The sequence below is a fragment of the Telopea speciosissima genome, chromosome 6 (assembly GCF_018873765.1).
Source record: "Telopea speciosissima isolate NSW1024214 ecotype Mountain lineage chromosome 6, Tspe_v1, whole genome shotgun sequence".
Taxonomy (NCBI): Eukaryota; Viridiplantae; Streptophyta; class Magnoliopsida; order Proteales; family Proteaceae; genus Telopea; species Telopea speciosissima.
In genome coordinates, this window is record NC_057921.1 from 38,596,776 (window position 1) to 38,614,346 (window position 17,571).

The 17,571-nt window shown below is 41.4% G+C and overlaps 3 protein-coding genes across 3 annotated transcripts in view; 1 reads left to right on the forward strand and 2 right to left on the reverse strand.

Moving 5' to 3' along the window:
• Positions 1-17,571, forward strand: part of LOC122664649 (lysine histidine transporter-like 6) — a 31,091-nt gene that overhangs the window by 1,442 nt on the left and 12,078 nt on the right. The window contains exon 2 of the mRNA XM_043860567.1: positions 16,583-16,586. The gene's annotated coding sequence lies outside the window, so the exon portion shown is untranslated. The remainder of the gene's footprint in view (positions 1-16,582; positions 16,587-17,571) is intronic.
• LOC122665709 lies at positions 2,742-3,332 on the reverse strand. The gene has a single exon (XM_043861859.1). It carries the CDS (start codon positions 3,330-3,332, stop codon positions 2,742-2,744), a length of 591 nt encoding a protein of 196 aa, XP_043717794.1.
• Positions 10,829-17,571, reverse strand: part of LOC122665710 — a 28,773-nt gene continuing 22,030 nt past the window's right edge. The window contains exons 14-20 of the mRNA XM_043861860.1: positions 16,456-16,522; positions 15,969-16,346; positions 15,664-15,771; positions 13,607-13,755; positions 13,429-13,514; positions 11,320-11,404; positions 10,829-11,017 (exon numbers count right to left, since the gene is read on the reverse strand). Coding sequence (XP_043717795.1) covers positions 10,829-11,017; positions 11,320-11,404; positions 13,429-13,514; positions 13,607-13,755; positions 15,664-15,771; positions 15,969-16,346; positions 16,456-16,522 — 1,062 coding nt within the window. The remainder of the gene's footprint in view (positions 11,018-11,319; positions 11,405-13,428; positions 13,515-13,606; positions 13,756-15,663; positions 15,772-15,968; positions 16,347-16,455; positions 16,523-17,571) is intronic.

The window sequence follows — 17,571 nt, forward strand, 5'->3', positions numbered from 1 at the left end:
AGATTTCTCCCCTTCTGAGCAACGCTGTAAGACCACTACAAAGGACTTCTTCAGAGAGAATAAACAAGGGCGGAGATAGGGGATCTCCCTGCCTTAACCCCCTTTCCATACCAAAAAAACCCACTGGTCCTCCATTTATTAAGATAGAGATCTTACTAGAAACCAAAATTTGTTGCACCCACAAGATCCATAACTGAGAGAAACCAAAGGCCCTTAGGACGTCAAATAGGAAGCCCAGTCAAGTGAATCAAAAGCCTTTTGTATGTCCAGCTTCATGCCTAACCCACCACCCCTGCATTTCAAAGACATGATGTTGGCAAGTTCTGACGCCACTCCAATGCTTTCAAAAATCACTTTACCTTTCTAGAAAGCTCCTTGCTTTGGGGAGATCAGCTTATACAAAATCTTGGACAAGTGAGTTGCCATGATTTTAGGAATCAACTTAAATAGAAATTCCCCAAATAAATTGGGCGAAACTGCCCCACTTTATTTGCATTTTCCACCTTTGGTACCAAGCTTAGGAAGTTGCAGTTGATGCCCCTTGTGACTACTCCTTCCCAAAAAAAGTTTTGGAGTCCCTTACAAACATCTGTTCCGACTATGTCCCAATAGACTCTGAAAAAGGTGCCTGGAAACCCATCTGGTCCAGGGGCACTAGAGGTCCAGTTCAAACACTGCAGCTTTAATTTCCTCTTGAGAGGGGATCCTAGCAAGCATCTCATTGTCTTCATTAGCAACCACCTTCGGTATTGTAGAAAGCAGACTCTCTTTCCTAGTAGTAGCTCCTCTTTTGAAAAAATTCTCAAAGTGCGAAGCCATACAACCTCCAATGGCGCTCAAGTTCGACAGAACCACTCCATCATCTTTTTTTAATTCTCGAATGGTATTTCTAACCCTTCTCATCTTTGCAGACATATGGAAGTATTTTGAGCATCGGTCACCCTGCTTAACCCGCTTATCTCTGGCCTTCTCGCTCCATAACTTCTCCTGCAGTAGGATTGCCTGATCATACTTTCTTCCAGCTTGTAGCTCACTTTCAAATAGCTCATCAGAGAATCCTTCATGCTCCAAGGAAGCCTGAATTGCTTCAAGACCCTCCCTTGTACGAGAAACTTCAAGATCAATGTGGGGGAACTCCTTGCGCGCCCATTCCAGCAAAGGACCTTTAAGTCTTTTTAGTTTTCCTGCCACCACAAAGAGTGGAGTACCCCGAATAGGTTCAGCCCAAGAGTGCTGCACAAAACTGTGAAATCCCTAGTGCTCGGACCAAAAACGCTGCATCCGGAATGGTGCATTAGCAGGGCGTGGCGCCTTAGCTCAAGAGATCACTAACGGGGAGTGGTCTGATGACCCCCTGACCAAAACCTATTGCACACACCCCTCATATTGATTCCACCAAGCCTCATTGCAGAAACTGCGGTCTAGTACTGCTCGAACATTACCCACACGTCGGTTGTTTGACTTAGTGAACTTGCTGCCCGTGGAAGGAATCTGCAAAAGAGAAGCCGTATCTACCATTGCTGCAAAGTCCTCTGCCGAGCCCAAAATGAAACGACCCGGACCCCGTTTATCTAATGCAAACAAATAAGCGTTGAAGTCCCCAATGACCAACCATGAGCAAGACACACCCGCAATGGAGGCCAAATCACACCACAATTGGCGCCGATTCGCTCGAAAGCAACTAGCATGAATCACCGAGATAACACTTTTAATTCCCTGCAACTCCACCTGTAGGGAGATGTGCTGCTCAGAGTCCATGATAACCATTGGCCGTGGAAAACCAAACCTCCATAGAAACTAGATATTTGGTAACCCTGCTTCACGCCTGTTACTGATAACCTCTGCATGCAGTCCAAGCCTTGCAAAAAATTGTAAAGGGCAATTCTCGACCCCAATTTTTGGTTCTGCTAAACAAAGAAAATCAGGCACAACTTCCTTCAAGAGGAACCGTAGGTGAGCGCGAGCCCGCAGGTTCCCAATACCTCTTACATTCCAGAAGAGGCACTTCATTATTAATGATCGGATGGGGTGACAGAGCGTTGTTCAATAGGACTCTCTCTCTGATTTCTAAGCAAGCCTTCATCGACCAAGTTGACCTCCCTGGTTCTGTGTCCGCGATGACGTGAGCCTGAGACAATATTAGATTTTTGGATATGCCTCTCCCTCCCTTGCCGACGCCGAGTCACCTTAACGAATGGCACTTCATCGGCCTTGGCATGACCAAATCCCAGACTACTCGATCCATTGTGTGTGACAATAGCCATTCTGCCATTGTTATGACTTTCAACTGAGATTGGTGATAGCACCACTTCCAGGGACCCACCTTCCTGCAGGAGATCCACCCGGTGCTCTGCTCCATTGGTCGCCCCAACCGCATTCACCAGACTTGGATCATGAGAGTAATCCAACGCCACAGATTTGGCCAACTTGGAGGAGTCCACACCCACCGCATCATGCTCAACCGCCAAGTTTGGGCCCACATCTCGCATGGTGCCAGTAACCAATTCAATTACGTTGTTGAGATGGAAAGAGTCACATACTCGAGATATAGAGTTCGAGTGGGACTCTTCCCCTTGCACTTGGCCAAGATCCCCTTGATTTGCCTCCCCCAAATCAGCCAAAACAGGCACACGTGTGCTACCCTGGCCCACCAACCTTTCACCATCCAAAAAACCTATGACTCTTTCAATCATCGTCCCTCTTGCTGGGGAATCTTACCGTCTACTACCCCTGAAATTCTGTCAAGGGGGATCAATGTAGTTAGCGCCTGGAGATGGATCTGCAGGGGCCTCCACCCTCTTCTTCCCCGGGCAGACCTCCGCCTTATGCCCATATCGAGGACAACCAGCACACCAAGACAAGGGCTCCTCAAAAATTACCTGCTGCTTGAAGACGAACAGCTCAGACGAGCCCTCCTGCTCCCTTTCAACAAAGACTTCCTCCACCCACGTGATGAAGTCATCAACATCGACACACACTCTCAAAAAGTGACCGTAGTGCGTGTCCTTTGTTCGTTGATCAATGGCAACCGGCTGCCCCACTGCCTTCGTAATAGATAATAGAATCTCATCGTGCCAGTATTCTTGAGGTAAATTTGGGAAACGAACCCATATTAGCCTGTGAGTAATGGACTGTTCATGGACCTGAAAGTCCTTTCTCCATTGCTGTAATCTCAGTGTTTGGCCATCCACGTGAAGCGGACCTCGCTTCCAAACTGCGGTCATGTCCTCAGCATTACTGAACCTGAATATAATGAAACCCTTACCAATGGACTTCAAGTGTACCTTGTCCTTCAGCGCCCAAGCCTTTGTCACCTCGCGAACCCTAACCATCGTTGTAAACCGAAAGTTAACCCTCCCCAGAAGAGCAAGCAAACTTCAGCTTTTCCAGTTGTACGATGTAGGCAGACTACGGGATTTTGATCCTCGTGAGATTACCATCCCTGATCGGCGCTGGCAGGCTTGCTAACTCCGGCAGCCGAGGTTTCACCACTGCCGCAAATGTCCTCCTAGGGGCCACCACCTCCTGAGGCTGAGGTTGAATCGCCGGGAACCCCAGGGACCTTTCAAGATCCAGCCCTTCATGAAAAATCCTACTCTCCGCTGCAGACATTCTTTTCATTAAGGTGGGTACTTAAAAGCCTTAAGTCATTATTTATGCACTTGCATGCACTTTTTATTAATCAGGAAAGGAGAAGGAAAAAGATCTTTTTAGTTTTTCTACAAAATGTTGTGGAGTCATTTGAGGATGAAAAGAGTTCCAAGGTGATACCTACATAACTACATGGAATTACTATTCCTTGGAGAAAAAGCCTATTGAGAATTGTGTTGTAAGAGTATTCTAAGTTCCAAGCACCTCGTAGAGTGACTGATGCTGTGAATGCATGTTATGTGCCTAATGGGGCTTCATTTAGTGTATGTGTGTTAGATTGGGGCAACTTTGTATGAGATAGGTTAAAGAGCTTGATTTAACATGTTCCATCTGTTTTAAAGCTTTGAAGTATCGATAAATTACCTAACATTTGGTACCAAAACCGGGCACCACGTCACAGGTTCTTGTCATGAAAAGGACTACCTAGGAGAGGGCTACCTGGAGTAGGGTGAAAGCCGTCAAGAAAGGGCTACCTACCTATGATTTGAGGTATCGATGTCGTATCACCCGTGCCGGGCGATACATACTAGTTTTGCTGGTCATCGATACCGATACTATACCAGTAGCACGGTACGGATAAGGGGTAAAAGTATAAAAAAAAACTCATTTTTAAAGGAGAATCAAGGGCAAAGTTGTTTGATACAACCGATCCAGGCCGATAGTGTATCGATATCGTATCGGTGTTGCAGGTTACCGATAGCCGTGCACTAAAACCATGTTACCTACCACCAAGCAAAAACCCTAGAGCAGAGTAGAGCCACTTGAAAAGGGCTACCTACTATTAAAGTGAGAGCCACCGAGGACGACGGCTGCAGAAGCGTGGTGGTCTATTATATGCCTAATGAGGCTCAATCTAGTGTATGAGTACTAGATTGTGCCAACCTAGTATGTGATAGGTTAAAGGGCTTAATTTAACCCATTCCGTTAGTTCTGGAGCTTTTGGTGTATCGATCAAATATCTAACACTGCACTTCATGGCTAGAAATGGAAGGGGTTTTAATCTCAAGTACCTAACAAGGTTTTAATCATACATTGATAATGTGTGATTGTTGGACATATAGCCTTGCGAATGGCCTCCTCCACCCTGAAGCTCAAGCTTTTGGGTTAATTACTAGTAACTCTTTTCGTTACCCAAAAAATTTAATGGCTTTTTGCTTTTGGTCCCAATATTATTCACAAACTAAAACATATAGAATGTTGTCACATGACTGCTTTTTATAATAATAGGCACTTTACCACTTTGTTCCAGATATGTTTTTAAGTTTTTAATCATCTAAGGATAAGAAATTGATTCCTATTGTGGAGAAAAGAAGTGAGTTGAAGCCCAAGCCTATTTGATTTTACTTTAACCAGACATATCGTACTAGTGAAGAGGAATATATAAGATTTAATGTCTTGACATCTCCACAGATTATTATTATATATTTTGGTAGTAAGTAATCTTTTTCTAATTGTGTATTAGAAAATATATTAGTAGGTATTAATGAAAAAATCTCTGCAGGTCTATGCCATGCCAGTGTTCGACATGCTTGAAAAGATAATAATGAAACAATTCCACTTCCCTCCGGGAGTTGCACTCCGACTCGTCATTCGAAGCATTTACGTTGGTAATAAGAATTTTTTTTATTTTTTATTTTTCAAATTTCTATGTTCTTGAAATAAGAATATACTGAGACGTTATTCTTTGAGTTTCACATGAAAGCAAATATCTCACATCGGTTGTAAGTGACCTAATATGAAAAATTATAAGGATTTTGGCACCTTCTGCTTAATGGCTAGATTTTAAGGATACCAATCAGATCTAAACTGTGATATTTCACTAACTTCAAATTTAACTAACAGTTTTTTTTTTTTTTTCCCCTTTTCTTCAGCTTTCACTCTATTTGTTGGTGTAACCTTCCCTTTCTTTGGTGATCTTCTTGGTTTCCTTGGAGGATTCGGTTTTGCTCCCACATCTTATTTTGTAAGTAAACCATAATTTTTGGCTTCCCCCCACCACCCACGAACCAATCCCATATTTATAGTGAGAATTGTTGCAGCTTCCATGCGTTTTGTGGCTGGCCATCAAAAAACCTAAGAGATTCAGTGTTTCATGGCTAATTAATTGGGTAAATGATATCTAAAATCCCCCCTACTTTTGTATCCTCAACTTTATTCCTTTATGAGCTAAATAAAGTGATTAATTCTTTAATAAGATATTAATTTAACACAGATAATTTCTGTTGCATTTTTCAGGGTTGCATAATTTTGGGTATATTCATCACGTTTGCGTCTGTGATTGGTGGATTGAGGAATATAATCATTGACTCCTCCTCATTTGGCTTCTACTCATGAATAATAATAGCAGCTATTTATGCAAACCATATCTTTCACTTTTTGGAACAGACAAGCTTTGAGAAATGCTTGCTTCCAATAACGGATCTTGGGTCAAAAAAACAAAAAAACAAAAAGAGATGTAGCATAAGATTAGAGAACATCTAAAGAGAGATCCTATCTTATGCTGTACTTTTTTATATGAAGGATTTATGTATAAAAATGTAGGGAATAATATCAAGTATATATCTCGATTTGGTTTTATTAATGAGATTCAACACTACTAATTAGGGGAATATTTACTGTATCCCGCACTCATTGATGAGAGGGTGCATCACAGTATCTATATATAGGACTCTAGGTTTTCCCTTTGTCTCTAACGGTTATCTGTCAGTCCCCCATACTGACATACTTTGAAGATGTTCAATAGGAAGAAATCTAGAGCTCTATTGTTTGCTTTCAGATATGACAGAATCATGGTAAGTTCCAGTGTAACCCAAGTCATGGATGTTTTCACCGATGGTGGTGAATTTATGCGTCGTTTCCCTTTTTATGTTTTTGATTCAAGAATACAAGGCTAGATCCTTATTATGTTTTGTGTAGGACGAGGATTAACATCCTACATAAAATTATGAGCAACCGGTTAGACTAATTAGCATGCTATATATCTAGTCGGCTTCTCGGTTACCATAACCAGTATGGTGCTGGGATGGATTCTGAGACCCAGAAGAACTCGGGGGATTATCTGAGAAATCTTCAACTCTACATGTATACAAAGACTCATCAATGTGAAAGAAAAAAAAAACAACAACAGCCATTGATGGGTATCTTCACATTGCATCCACCATTCGTGCTTGCTTTGGCTGCAGCAACCTTAGAACGACCTCTATTTTCTGTTCTAGTCCATCCATGGCCTCATGCATCTTCTCTGGATGATGTTGTGGATTATTGATATATATTATCCTTCCACGCTGTTCTGGTTGAGCTTCCCATTGAAACTCAATCTCCTATCCAAGGCAACCCAATCACGTGTATTATTGGAAACCCACTCACATAAAATATGGGTAATTTACACATACCACCCCTGAGGCTTGACGAAAGGATAATTTTAACCCCCAGTTTTGAAAAATTCTGCATACCCCCCTGAGGTTTGGAAACGGTAACAAATAAGCCCATTTCGTCAGTTCATGACTAACAGTGTTAAAAATAAGAGGTGAACTAACAAAATTACCCTTGCAAAAAAAGGAAAAAAAAAAAAAAAAAACCTGCAATTCATCTTCCCCAAATCGATTGGGGAAGATGAGTTGTAGGTTTCAACCTCTGCTACGGGCAGCGCGCCGGATCTGAATTCTTACTACTGACCATACAAATTGGGATTCTATTCCCGTCCAACATGAGCGTACGTCTTTGTCTTCTTAACTAAAAATCGTAAAAACCATTGGAATGGAATCTGTTGTCCACTCTCCTTTGTAGACTTGCAATGTCTGCCTTTATTCTCATCAGAATTTTTTTTAGAAAATAAAATGAAGGAAAGGAACTTAAACGCACATGAAGGGGGTGGCAATGTGATAAGATAAATGAATTCAATTTATGTTATCGTTTTCAGATCTCAAGAGAAGGAACTGACAGGTGTTTAATGGTTAGGAGATCTGGTGAGAAAAATAACTAACAATCTTTCACGCTCACAGTCACTCTTCATTAGAATCCGTTTGGTTGCCAGTAGAGAACCCCATTATTTTTCCTGTCATTTCCTTTAAAATTATGACAGGAAAAGGGAAATGGCCAAATGGGGTTGGGTGGGTATCCACTGTCCTGTGTCTACTACTACTATTGCTACTGCTACTCCTTCTTCCTCTTAACTTTACTGCTCAGAAAAAAGAAATCAATTTGAAGCTTCTTCCACTTAAGATTTCCAAGAAGCTCTTCCAATGTCTTAACAGTTCCACCATGGTTCTATTTTAGCACTCAATTAGGGTTTACATTTGCCATTTCACATATGCTCTCAATTAGGGTTTACATTTCCCTTGTGGCTGTCAGAGCACCTTTTTCTCACCAAAGTCAATTCCCTCCACAAATTGGACGCCATAGCCGCTGGCTCCGTTGCCTCTGGCCCCAACACCATTGGTCATGCCATCTCGTCTGCTACAGCTAAGGTTGAGAATGAGCCTTGTAAATAAATATGAATCTTCTTCTCCAAAATCAGATAAGAACTCAGGTTCCACCTAAAAAGGAATCCCTTCATACCAAATTGGATGAGATTGCTGGGTTTCTTTTTTAAGTTCCCTATGTTAGAGTCTGAAGACCAAGCAGAGATCCTTGAACAAAAACCAAGGGTTGGAGAAGAAGTTGTCAGGCAAAGATGAAGTGGGATGAAGAGAGAAAAAAACAAAACTCCTCCAAGCCCCAAAAATCTACGGGGTTGATGAGAATCCCAGGAACAATCGATGAGTTTACCGGAAGGGTGATTGTTCATCTGAATCTACCCCATTTCAAGAATAGAAGCAAGAAATTGTGTAGAGGTTGAAACCTGCAACTCATCTTCCCCAATCGATTTGGGGAAGATGAGTTGCAGGTTTTTTTTTTCCCCTTACCAGCTCATCACCCACAAAAGCCCTAATTACTCCTTCTTACGCATTTTGGTTGTTTGTGCTTTCCCCTTCTCCGTCCATATAATGCTCATAAGTTGGATTTTCGCTCTAAACTTTGTGTTTTCCTGGGCTACAGTCCCTCCCACACAGGTTACCACTGTTTTGACCTCTCTACTCAACGCATGTATATAGCTCGCCACGTTCGGTTCGATGAGACGGTATTTCCTTTTCACTCTCCTTCTTTTAATCCCCCTACCCCTTTGATCCCATCCCCTGTGGTCCCTTGGGGCTCCCTTCCCAATCGGGTTCCCTCACTCACACCCAATACGGGCCCTACACCACCCCTACACACACCTCCCCCCTCCCCTGCCCCCTCCACCCCTCCCATGGTGCCAGTCCCTCAGCCCCTTCCCGCACTGCCCTCTCCCCCTTTAAACCCCGCTGATTCCCCTCACGTCCCATCCCCATCTCCTTCCCCCTAGCCGCATACACTACTTGGTGGATCTCTATAACTCTACCCAACCCATCCCTCCCCCTCCCACCTCCCATACATTGGCCACCACTACGGCACCTTCCCATATTGACCCCACCTGCTTTTCACAGGCTCACAAATTCCCTAAGTGGTGAGCAACGACGTCTGATGAGTTTAATGCATTACTTACTAATGGGACATGGTCTTTGGTTCCTCGTTCTCCTCACATGAATTTGGTTGGTTGCAAGTGGGTTTACAGAATAAAGTGCAAGGCGGATGGTTCTCTTGAGCGCTACAAGGCTCGGTTGGTTGCAAAGGGCTTCCACCAATTAGAGGGCTTGGATTACACTGACACTTTCAGCCTGTGGTCAAGCCCACCACTATACGCTCTATTCTTGCTATTGCCATCTCTCAAGGTTGGGTGATTCGTTAGTTAGATGTGCACAATGCCTTTCTCCATGGTGTTCTTTCCGAGGAAGTGTACATGGTTCAGCCCCCTGGTTTTGAGGACTCCTCTAAACCTGATCAAGTTTACAGGTTGCATCGTTCCTTGTATGGTCTCAAGCAGGCCCCACGGGCATGGTTTCATCGCCTCACTTGTTTCCTACTTAAGCTGGGCTTTCAGGCTTCTCGCACAGACCCATCTCTCTTTATTTTTTGCAAGGATTCACTACTGATTTATGTTCTCATTTATGTTGATGATATCATTATCACTAGTAACAGCCCGAGTCAGACTACTGCCCTGATCTCCAAATTGGCAGCCAAGTTCTCCATTAAAGATCTTGGCCCTCTTAGCTTTTTCTTGGGCATTGAGGTTCTCTAGCATTCGAAGGGTGTTCTTCTCTGTCAGAGCCGCTATATCAAGGATCTGCTTGATCGTGCTGGTATGCACGACTGCAAGCCTATTTCTACTCCTATGGCTACTTCTCCCCCATTGGACTCACGGGGTGCTCTTATGGATGATCCTACTCGGTACCGGTCTATTGTGAGTGCCCTTCAGTATGTGACCCTGACTCGGCCTGATGTGGCTTTCTCTGTTAATCGGGTCTACCAGTTCATGCATGCCCCTACTGATTTTCACCGGGCTATGGTCAAACACATTCTTTGCTATTTACGGGGTATCGTGACTCATGGTCTACTACTTCAACGCTCTTCCGCTCATTCTCTCCAGGCGTTTTCTGATGCGGATTGGGCCGGCAGTGGGTCTGATCATCGCTCCACGGGAGCCTATGCGATATTTTTGGGTCCTAATTTGATCTCCTGGAACTCTCGCAAGCAGAAGACTGTAGCTCGTAACTCCACTGAATCTGAGTATAAAGCTCTCGCTGGTGCGTCTGCAGAGTTAATTTGGTTAGAGGCGCTCTTCAAGGAGATTGGGTTCCCTCTCAAGGGTCCCCCGATGCTCCACACCAAGCACATTGAGATCGATTTCCACTTTGTCAAAGAATGGGTTGCCAATCGCCAGCTCTCTATTCAGTTTATTTCCACAGTCGATTAGATCGCGGATGCGCTTACCAAGGGTCTCTCCACCAATCATTTTCAATTCCTTCATGACAAGCTGAAGGTCCACAAAGCTGACCCTCCACCTTGAGGGGGTGTATTGATATATATTATCCTTTCACGCTGTTCTGGTTGAGTTTCCCATTGAAACTCAATCTCCTATCCAAGGCAACCCAATCACGTGTATTATGGGAAACCCACTCACATAAAATATAGAGTCCTATGCAATCTCATCTTGTATGGAAACCGTAATCTCCTAGGGTTCCCTCGATTTGTATGATTCTTGTATATATATTTGTCTCATTCAGACTGCTAAGATATGAATGAAACAATCCATTACTGATATGGATGCTTGTATTGTTGTTCTTTCTCTTGTTTTGGTTTCATCATCTGCTTCTGTGGTCTTTCTTTCTGTTGTGTTGGTTTCGTCTTCTCTTCTATTTTGTGTGAAGGTAAACTCGGTAAACAAGGCCAAGTGATCGCTGGCCAATCTCTACAAGGGACAGTAACCCATAATACCATAAGGAATCATCTCATACATTTATTCCAAGTAAAGCATTAATCTCATGCATTCCATTGAAAAAGTGAAGTCTTCAAGATTTGATGTAAGATGGAAGAAAATTTTCACTGGTACAGTAGCAGGGAAAAAGGACATGGAATCTTTCCAAAAGGGCATTTGCTAGGTGGAAACTTTTTGTTGGCCTAAGTTCAATTTTGTATATTTTCCATCATTTTGGCTCCAGCCAAACAATAACTTGCTATAGTACTCTCAACATGAAGAAGAAGCATCCATACCTTGTAGGGAAGGCCACCTGTTTTCCGCAGAATATAAATGGGTGGAGTGTCTAGAACTCTAGTAGGGATGAGTCCCTCAGTGTACCTGAAACAATTTAAATCATATCTTAGATCAATTTAAGGGTGAGCTGATAAGCATCCAATCCAAACAAGAAGTTGTCCTAACTACAAGGAGTTGGCTCCAAGAAATATGTCCACTCACCAACACTTTGAAACAAAGAATTTCCATGGTTTATGTTTAAACGAGATGGATGAAGGTTTGATGGGTTTCAAGCTAACCAAAATGATGGGATTCAAGCCAACACTACTACCACAGAAATCAGAAGGGTCAAAAACCAGCAGGTTAACCACCAAAAGAAATTATTCCCAAACTAGGGCTCAAATCAACCTTAAACTTAGGTCAGATGTAGGCAAGGTTTTAAATCTCGGTTTCAAGGTTGATTTTGACCCTGGCCAAAATCGAGATTTCCCAGGTTTCGGTCAAAATCTGGTATTTTTTTGGGTAAACCCTGACATTGTCATGGACTGGTCAAAACTGGCTGAAATTGGTTAAAATTGATTGAAACTTGATATATATATATATATTTTTGTTGTCGAAACTGATCGAAATTATCGAAATTTCCGAAATATGTCAAAACCTGATCGATGCAATATTACATATGGGTTCGTCTCGGAAACTTAGGAAACCATGGATGTAGGTAACTAACAGTACTTCAATCCATCAAAGTACGAAGAAGGTCCAACGGTTGGATTCTCAGTTATTAGCAAAGAACTGCATAGAAATTAGTTACAGATTTAGAAACAGCACCATATCTCATCATCCACATGGTAAAATAACATGAAAATATTAGTATAATCATCACTCCATGAACAGATCAACATAAGTGAGAATCAGTCCAAACTAATGGCTAGAATCAACAGAACACAAAATTAGCAACTTCACTTTAGGACACTTACATAGCCTCAGTTCTGATATCACGTAGTCACGGAATGCCCAACCGCACTGATTAACGCAAACCAAAACACGGATGTTAATAGAACTCAAATGACTCCAAACCCAGAAATTAAGATGAGATCCCAAAATAGCAAGTAACTAATTCTGATGGGGAAACCCTTCCAATCGAAGGGAGGGTTCCTGGAGAAGATAACCTCTTCGATCAAATTTTTGGCCTTTGTTAACGACTAGATAATGAGATAGGCCAGCAGTTTCAAATTAGAAACTAGAGATTCAGAATTAGAGTCCCTGAACCTAAGGGTGATCCAATCATTGGATCAGCAAGAAACTTCAACTGCAGGCAGACAAGGGCTAAAGAACGATTATACCAGAATCTGGACACCATCTACCCATAGGATGGGTAGAAACTTTCCATAGTCAGATCAGAAGGTGCAGCAGGGAACTTTGAACTGTCCAAATATACCAACCTCTGTCGATGAATCAATGGCACACCTTGCTCACATACAATCAGTAGTTCTCCTAACTAGGGAGGTTCGCTGATGGCAATGCCGAAGGTGAACTCCCTAGTTTTTGAGATAGATTGTCTGATTTATGCCCTGTAATCACCTAATGTATCTTTCATTTACATATTAACATACACATTGCTGACCTTTAGCAAACAAAAAAAACCCCCTCCTGCATGGGGAAGAAGGTTCATTACAAAATAGGATCTGGTAAAAATAAAAACCTAATCTGTATTGCTTTCTAAATCTAGTTACAGCAAATAAAAACTGAATAACTCCTAAAGTAGAAACTAAAGCTAATTAAAATCTTCTTAAAGAGACTTCCCCACTCAAATCAGCAACCAGCCCAGAAATATTCTCCATGCAAGGGCCCTATGGTCCCAAAAACCTGCCAAATATCTCTGCTGGTTGATTACAAGAAAAAAAAAAAGAAAAAAAAAAGCCTGAATTTGTGAGCTTAAATATTATCAAAATATGGGCCCAAGTATGCTGGCTCGATGGGAAAAAATCAGGACAGGCTTATGTTGTCCTCTTCCTTACTCTCTAACCACCCCCCCCCCTCTCAATCTACATCAAAGTTTTGGAGGAATCACCCATTAGTTAATTACGTATCTAGAACCTTGACTAATTTTTCAAAGAAGTTAACTTTACCAGAGATAGTCTACAGTTCCAAGAAACATCGAGTGATAGGTAGTAGCTAATGGCTCGCCACAGAAACCTCTTGTCCTTGAAGATGCCTGGGCAAAACAAATATCATAACTAAAAACTAAGATCAAAAGGAATAAAACATGAAAGGGAAATCGGTGGAAACAAGCAGCAGCTCAATAACCTTCACACTGGCATAAGAGCTCTTCAGTTTCAAAGGATGTCTAAGTATAGTAACGTTGGGACTACCAGTTGCAATTGTTAGCTTTTCATCGGTCCAGCAACTATTGAATAATCTGAAATAAAAACCACTTATCAATGGCAGATCATAGTTTGTTCACTCTCAAGGAAACAAGAAATTACATGCAGGCATAAAACTTCAACCTGTATAGATATGATTGTTTGAGAGGGATAGCAATGCAGTTATGTTAATGATGTTATTTATAGCAGCTTATGTTGTGCTTAGCTTCATATGAATGCGGCAACACCTTGAACTGATGGAAATGAATAGTTGGGCGGGATTGTGGGTGACTACGTAAACATGCAATTGTTATTCTCACAACAGAAACCACATCCTTTGCAACCTTTTGATCTGATGGAAATGTGAGGCGTGGGTCTAACATGTACCTTAATAGTATCTTTTGGCCAACTAGTGACATTAAAGATGAGATGAGCTCCCCTAGATGCCTTCCCATAATTATTTAGAATGCCACTACTACGAAACTAAAGACATCACACTTATCAATTAAAGCCATGGTGTAGGCAGGCTCCGCAAGAGAAGAAAATGGCTAAGTGAAAATGTATAAACATGACAGGGGATGTGGCTAAAAAAGGGTGGCTCATGGAGGGAAGCTCCACTCTAGGCTTTGAAAGAAACTTGTGCCCTATATTACTTCATTACTAGTGAGTATTGTAGCTTTTGATACTAACACCCTATATATATACATGTTTTGCGTAGGTAAAACATTGTTTTTATACTACTCACATCAATATATAAATTTCATCATGTATCAAAATACAGTTCTGAATAGGAGTGAGGGACCTTAGTCCACTTGTCCACAGAAGTTACGACCCCATCTGACATGCCAAGTGTCAGAAATAGGGCCTGGCTGAAGAAAAAAAAATCTCTAGATGGGCCACCTACAAATTTTGGTCATTTTAGTTAGTGCTTAAAATTTTGTGGATATGTTGTCTATATCACCTTCCACTCTTATGGTAACTTTAGCCCATATGTTTTTACCACATCAAATATAAAGAGTAGCAAAATGATATATCAATTTTGACAAGCTTGATTTAATGGTAGAAAATACAAAGTAAACAATAAATGCATGTTGGGCCAATATGGTAGATAGGACCTCATGATAGAGATACCAAGGATTCTACTACCCATCCAACAATCGGTTTTACCAGATTACTTTAAGATCTTTAGTTGATTTATAAAGTTCTGTAGGGTTGGCCTAGACTCCTAAAGCTTTGGTCCTTCAAAAACGATGTAGCTATTGTAACTGACTTCTAATTCAATAGAAAAGCACGAGAGTGCTTGAAATATCTATTTTCTATATAAAATTTTGGAGAAAAAAATAATTTATTACGAAATATAATAGGGTAACTTACAAAATATAGTAGGGCTTCTTTTTCATTCTAAATGAGTAATTTCAATGTTCTATTTTGCTTTCACCCCCTCCCCTCCCCTTCATACTTATGAAATTCTTTTAGTTTGCAACAGGTTTTTCCCTGGTTTCTTTATGAATACCAAATTCAAAGTGATATAAGAAATATATGATATCCTTTTATTTTCTTATTGACTTACTCAATTGTACTCATCCTAATTTATACAGTCCATCATTTAATCCAAAAGAATCTAAAGGGTATCTATTAATCGAAAATTTAAGAATTTATTATGTAGTATAAATATCATAACAATGGGACATGACAACATTCATCCTATTACTCTAAAATAATTGTAATTAAAAGAAACTAAATTATATATAATTTTTTTACCAAAGTATTGATGATTGTATAGTAAATCTTTCAAAGTTCAAATAAGAAATTTATCAAACTATAATAGTTTTGCTCTAGATACAAACACTTTATCTTTTTCCTTTTCAATATTAAGATGTAAATACTTCAATGTCCCAATTTAGCAAAAGTCCTAGGTCTTAAATACTAAAGCGACAATAAAGAAACCTTAAATGCACAACAATAAAAAGCATAGCATATAGAAGTGACAAATTTAAATACCTGGAGCAATATATTCATGAGTTCCTTTGAGTGACGTCCAATTAGATGAGTTTGGCCTTAACAGTCTTGCAATACCGAAATCAGATACATGAGCCTCAAGTTCCAAGTCTAGCAATATATTTTTGCTTGAAATATCCCAATGAATTATTGGTGGAATACAATCATGATGCAAGTAAGACAAAGCATTGGCCATACTTTTGATGACATTTACTCTTTTCGTCCAATCCAACTCCACAGCCTCTGCTTCATTACCCAAGATATTTGGTAAGCTTCCTTTTCCTTGTACTCATAAATAATAAACATACATCGCGGATGGGAGCAGAATCCATAAAGTTTGACAATGTTCTGATGCCTGATATCTATTAATATACGCTTCTCATTCCCAAAGCTTTCATCAACTATCACCTCACCTTCCAATGGATGGAACTTCTTCAAGGCTGCTACATGACCTGTATGTAGGACTGCTTTATAAACACTCCCATAAGGCCCAGCTCCAACGCAATATTTGGCAGCAAAATCCTCTGTTGCTTGAATTATGTCCTCAGATGCAATCTTGCCATCGAAATTCCATATTGAAAATATATTTCCATGGTTTCTTCTTGTTGCTTCTATATTTCCTTTTTTCACTTTTTTTTGCAAGAGGAAAAGGACAACAATAATAGCAAATGCAAGGAATACAATTCCTATCAAAGAAGAATGACAGATATGAGGACTTTGTGTCCCATTTTACTATATCCCTTACGTGTATGAGATCGATTGCAGGGAAGTAGACCTTGAAATTCACCACATAACCTTTAGTGTTTCTAAATGCTTGTGGTGAAGCAGCATTTTTGAAAACCATGTTGTTGAGAACAACACCCTCCAATTGATTATAGGACAAATCAGGAGATACTAAGCTACCCATGTCTTTGAGAGAAAGAGAGGTATGGAGCCCGTGATCATATTGTGAGATAGATTCAAAATTTCATAAAATGGATCCAAGCTCTGCTCCCTATGTCTTCCTAGGCTATAGTTACCATCACCATGGTTACCGTTGTATACAACTTGAGTCTAGGCGAATTTACATCGCTCGCCATGTCAGGTTTGATGAGTCATACTTTCCTTTTCGGGAAGCAGCCAACACACCGCCCCCCTCCCCATCATCACCCCCATCTTGGGTTTCCCTACCCCTCATCATTTTTCTAGACTCACCCCCTCCCACAACCACACCACCACCTACCACGCCACCACCTTCTCCAACACCTCCCCCCCCCCCCCCATCCACCATGGACTCTACTCCCTCACCGAGCCCGTCCCCCACACCATCTTCCACCCCTCCACTACGTACTCGCCTCTTAAGTGACCTTTACAATGATCGCTCCACTACCTTAAATAACCTTATATCCCCTTCCCCAATCACACCACCTCTACCAACTGAACCCACATGTTATACTTAGGCTGCTAAGGACCCTGAGTGGAGATTGGCCATGTCTGAAGAATTTGCAGCCCTATTGCAGAATGGCACTTGGTCTTTAGTACCACCTCCTACTAATGTCAATGTGGTTGGTTGTAAATGGGTGTACAGGATCAAGCGGAAAGCAGATGGCATGATCGAGTGTTATAAGGCTCGCCTTGTTGCTAAAGGTTTTCACCAGCAGCAAGGCCTCGATTATGATAAAACTTTTAGCCCATTTATAAAGCCCACAACAATTCGGACTGTTCTCAACATGGCTATATCCAATGGTTGGGCCGTTAGTCAGCTTGATGTTCAAAATGCCTTCCTACATGACATTCTTAATGAAGAAGTTTACATGGTACAGCCTTAGGGTTTTGAAGATTCCAATCGGCCTAACCATGTCTGCAAATTGCATAAGTCATTGCATGGGCTTAAACAAGCCCCCGGGCTTGGTTCAGCCGTCTCTCTCAGTT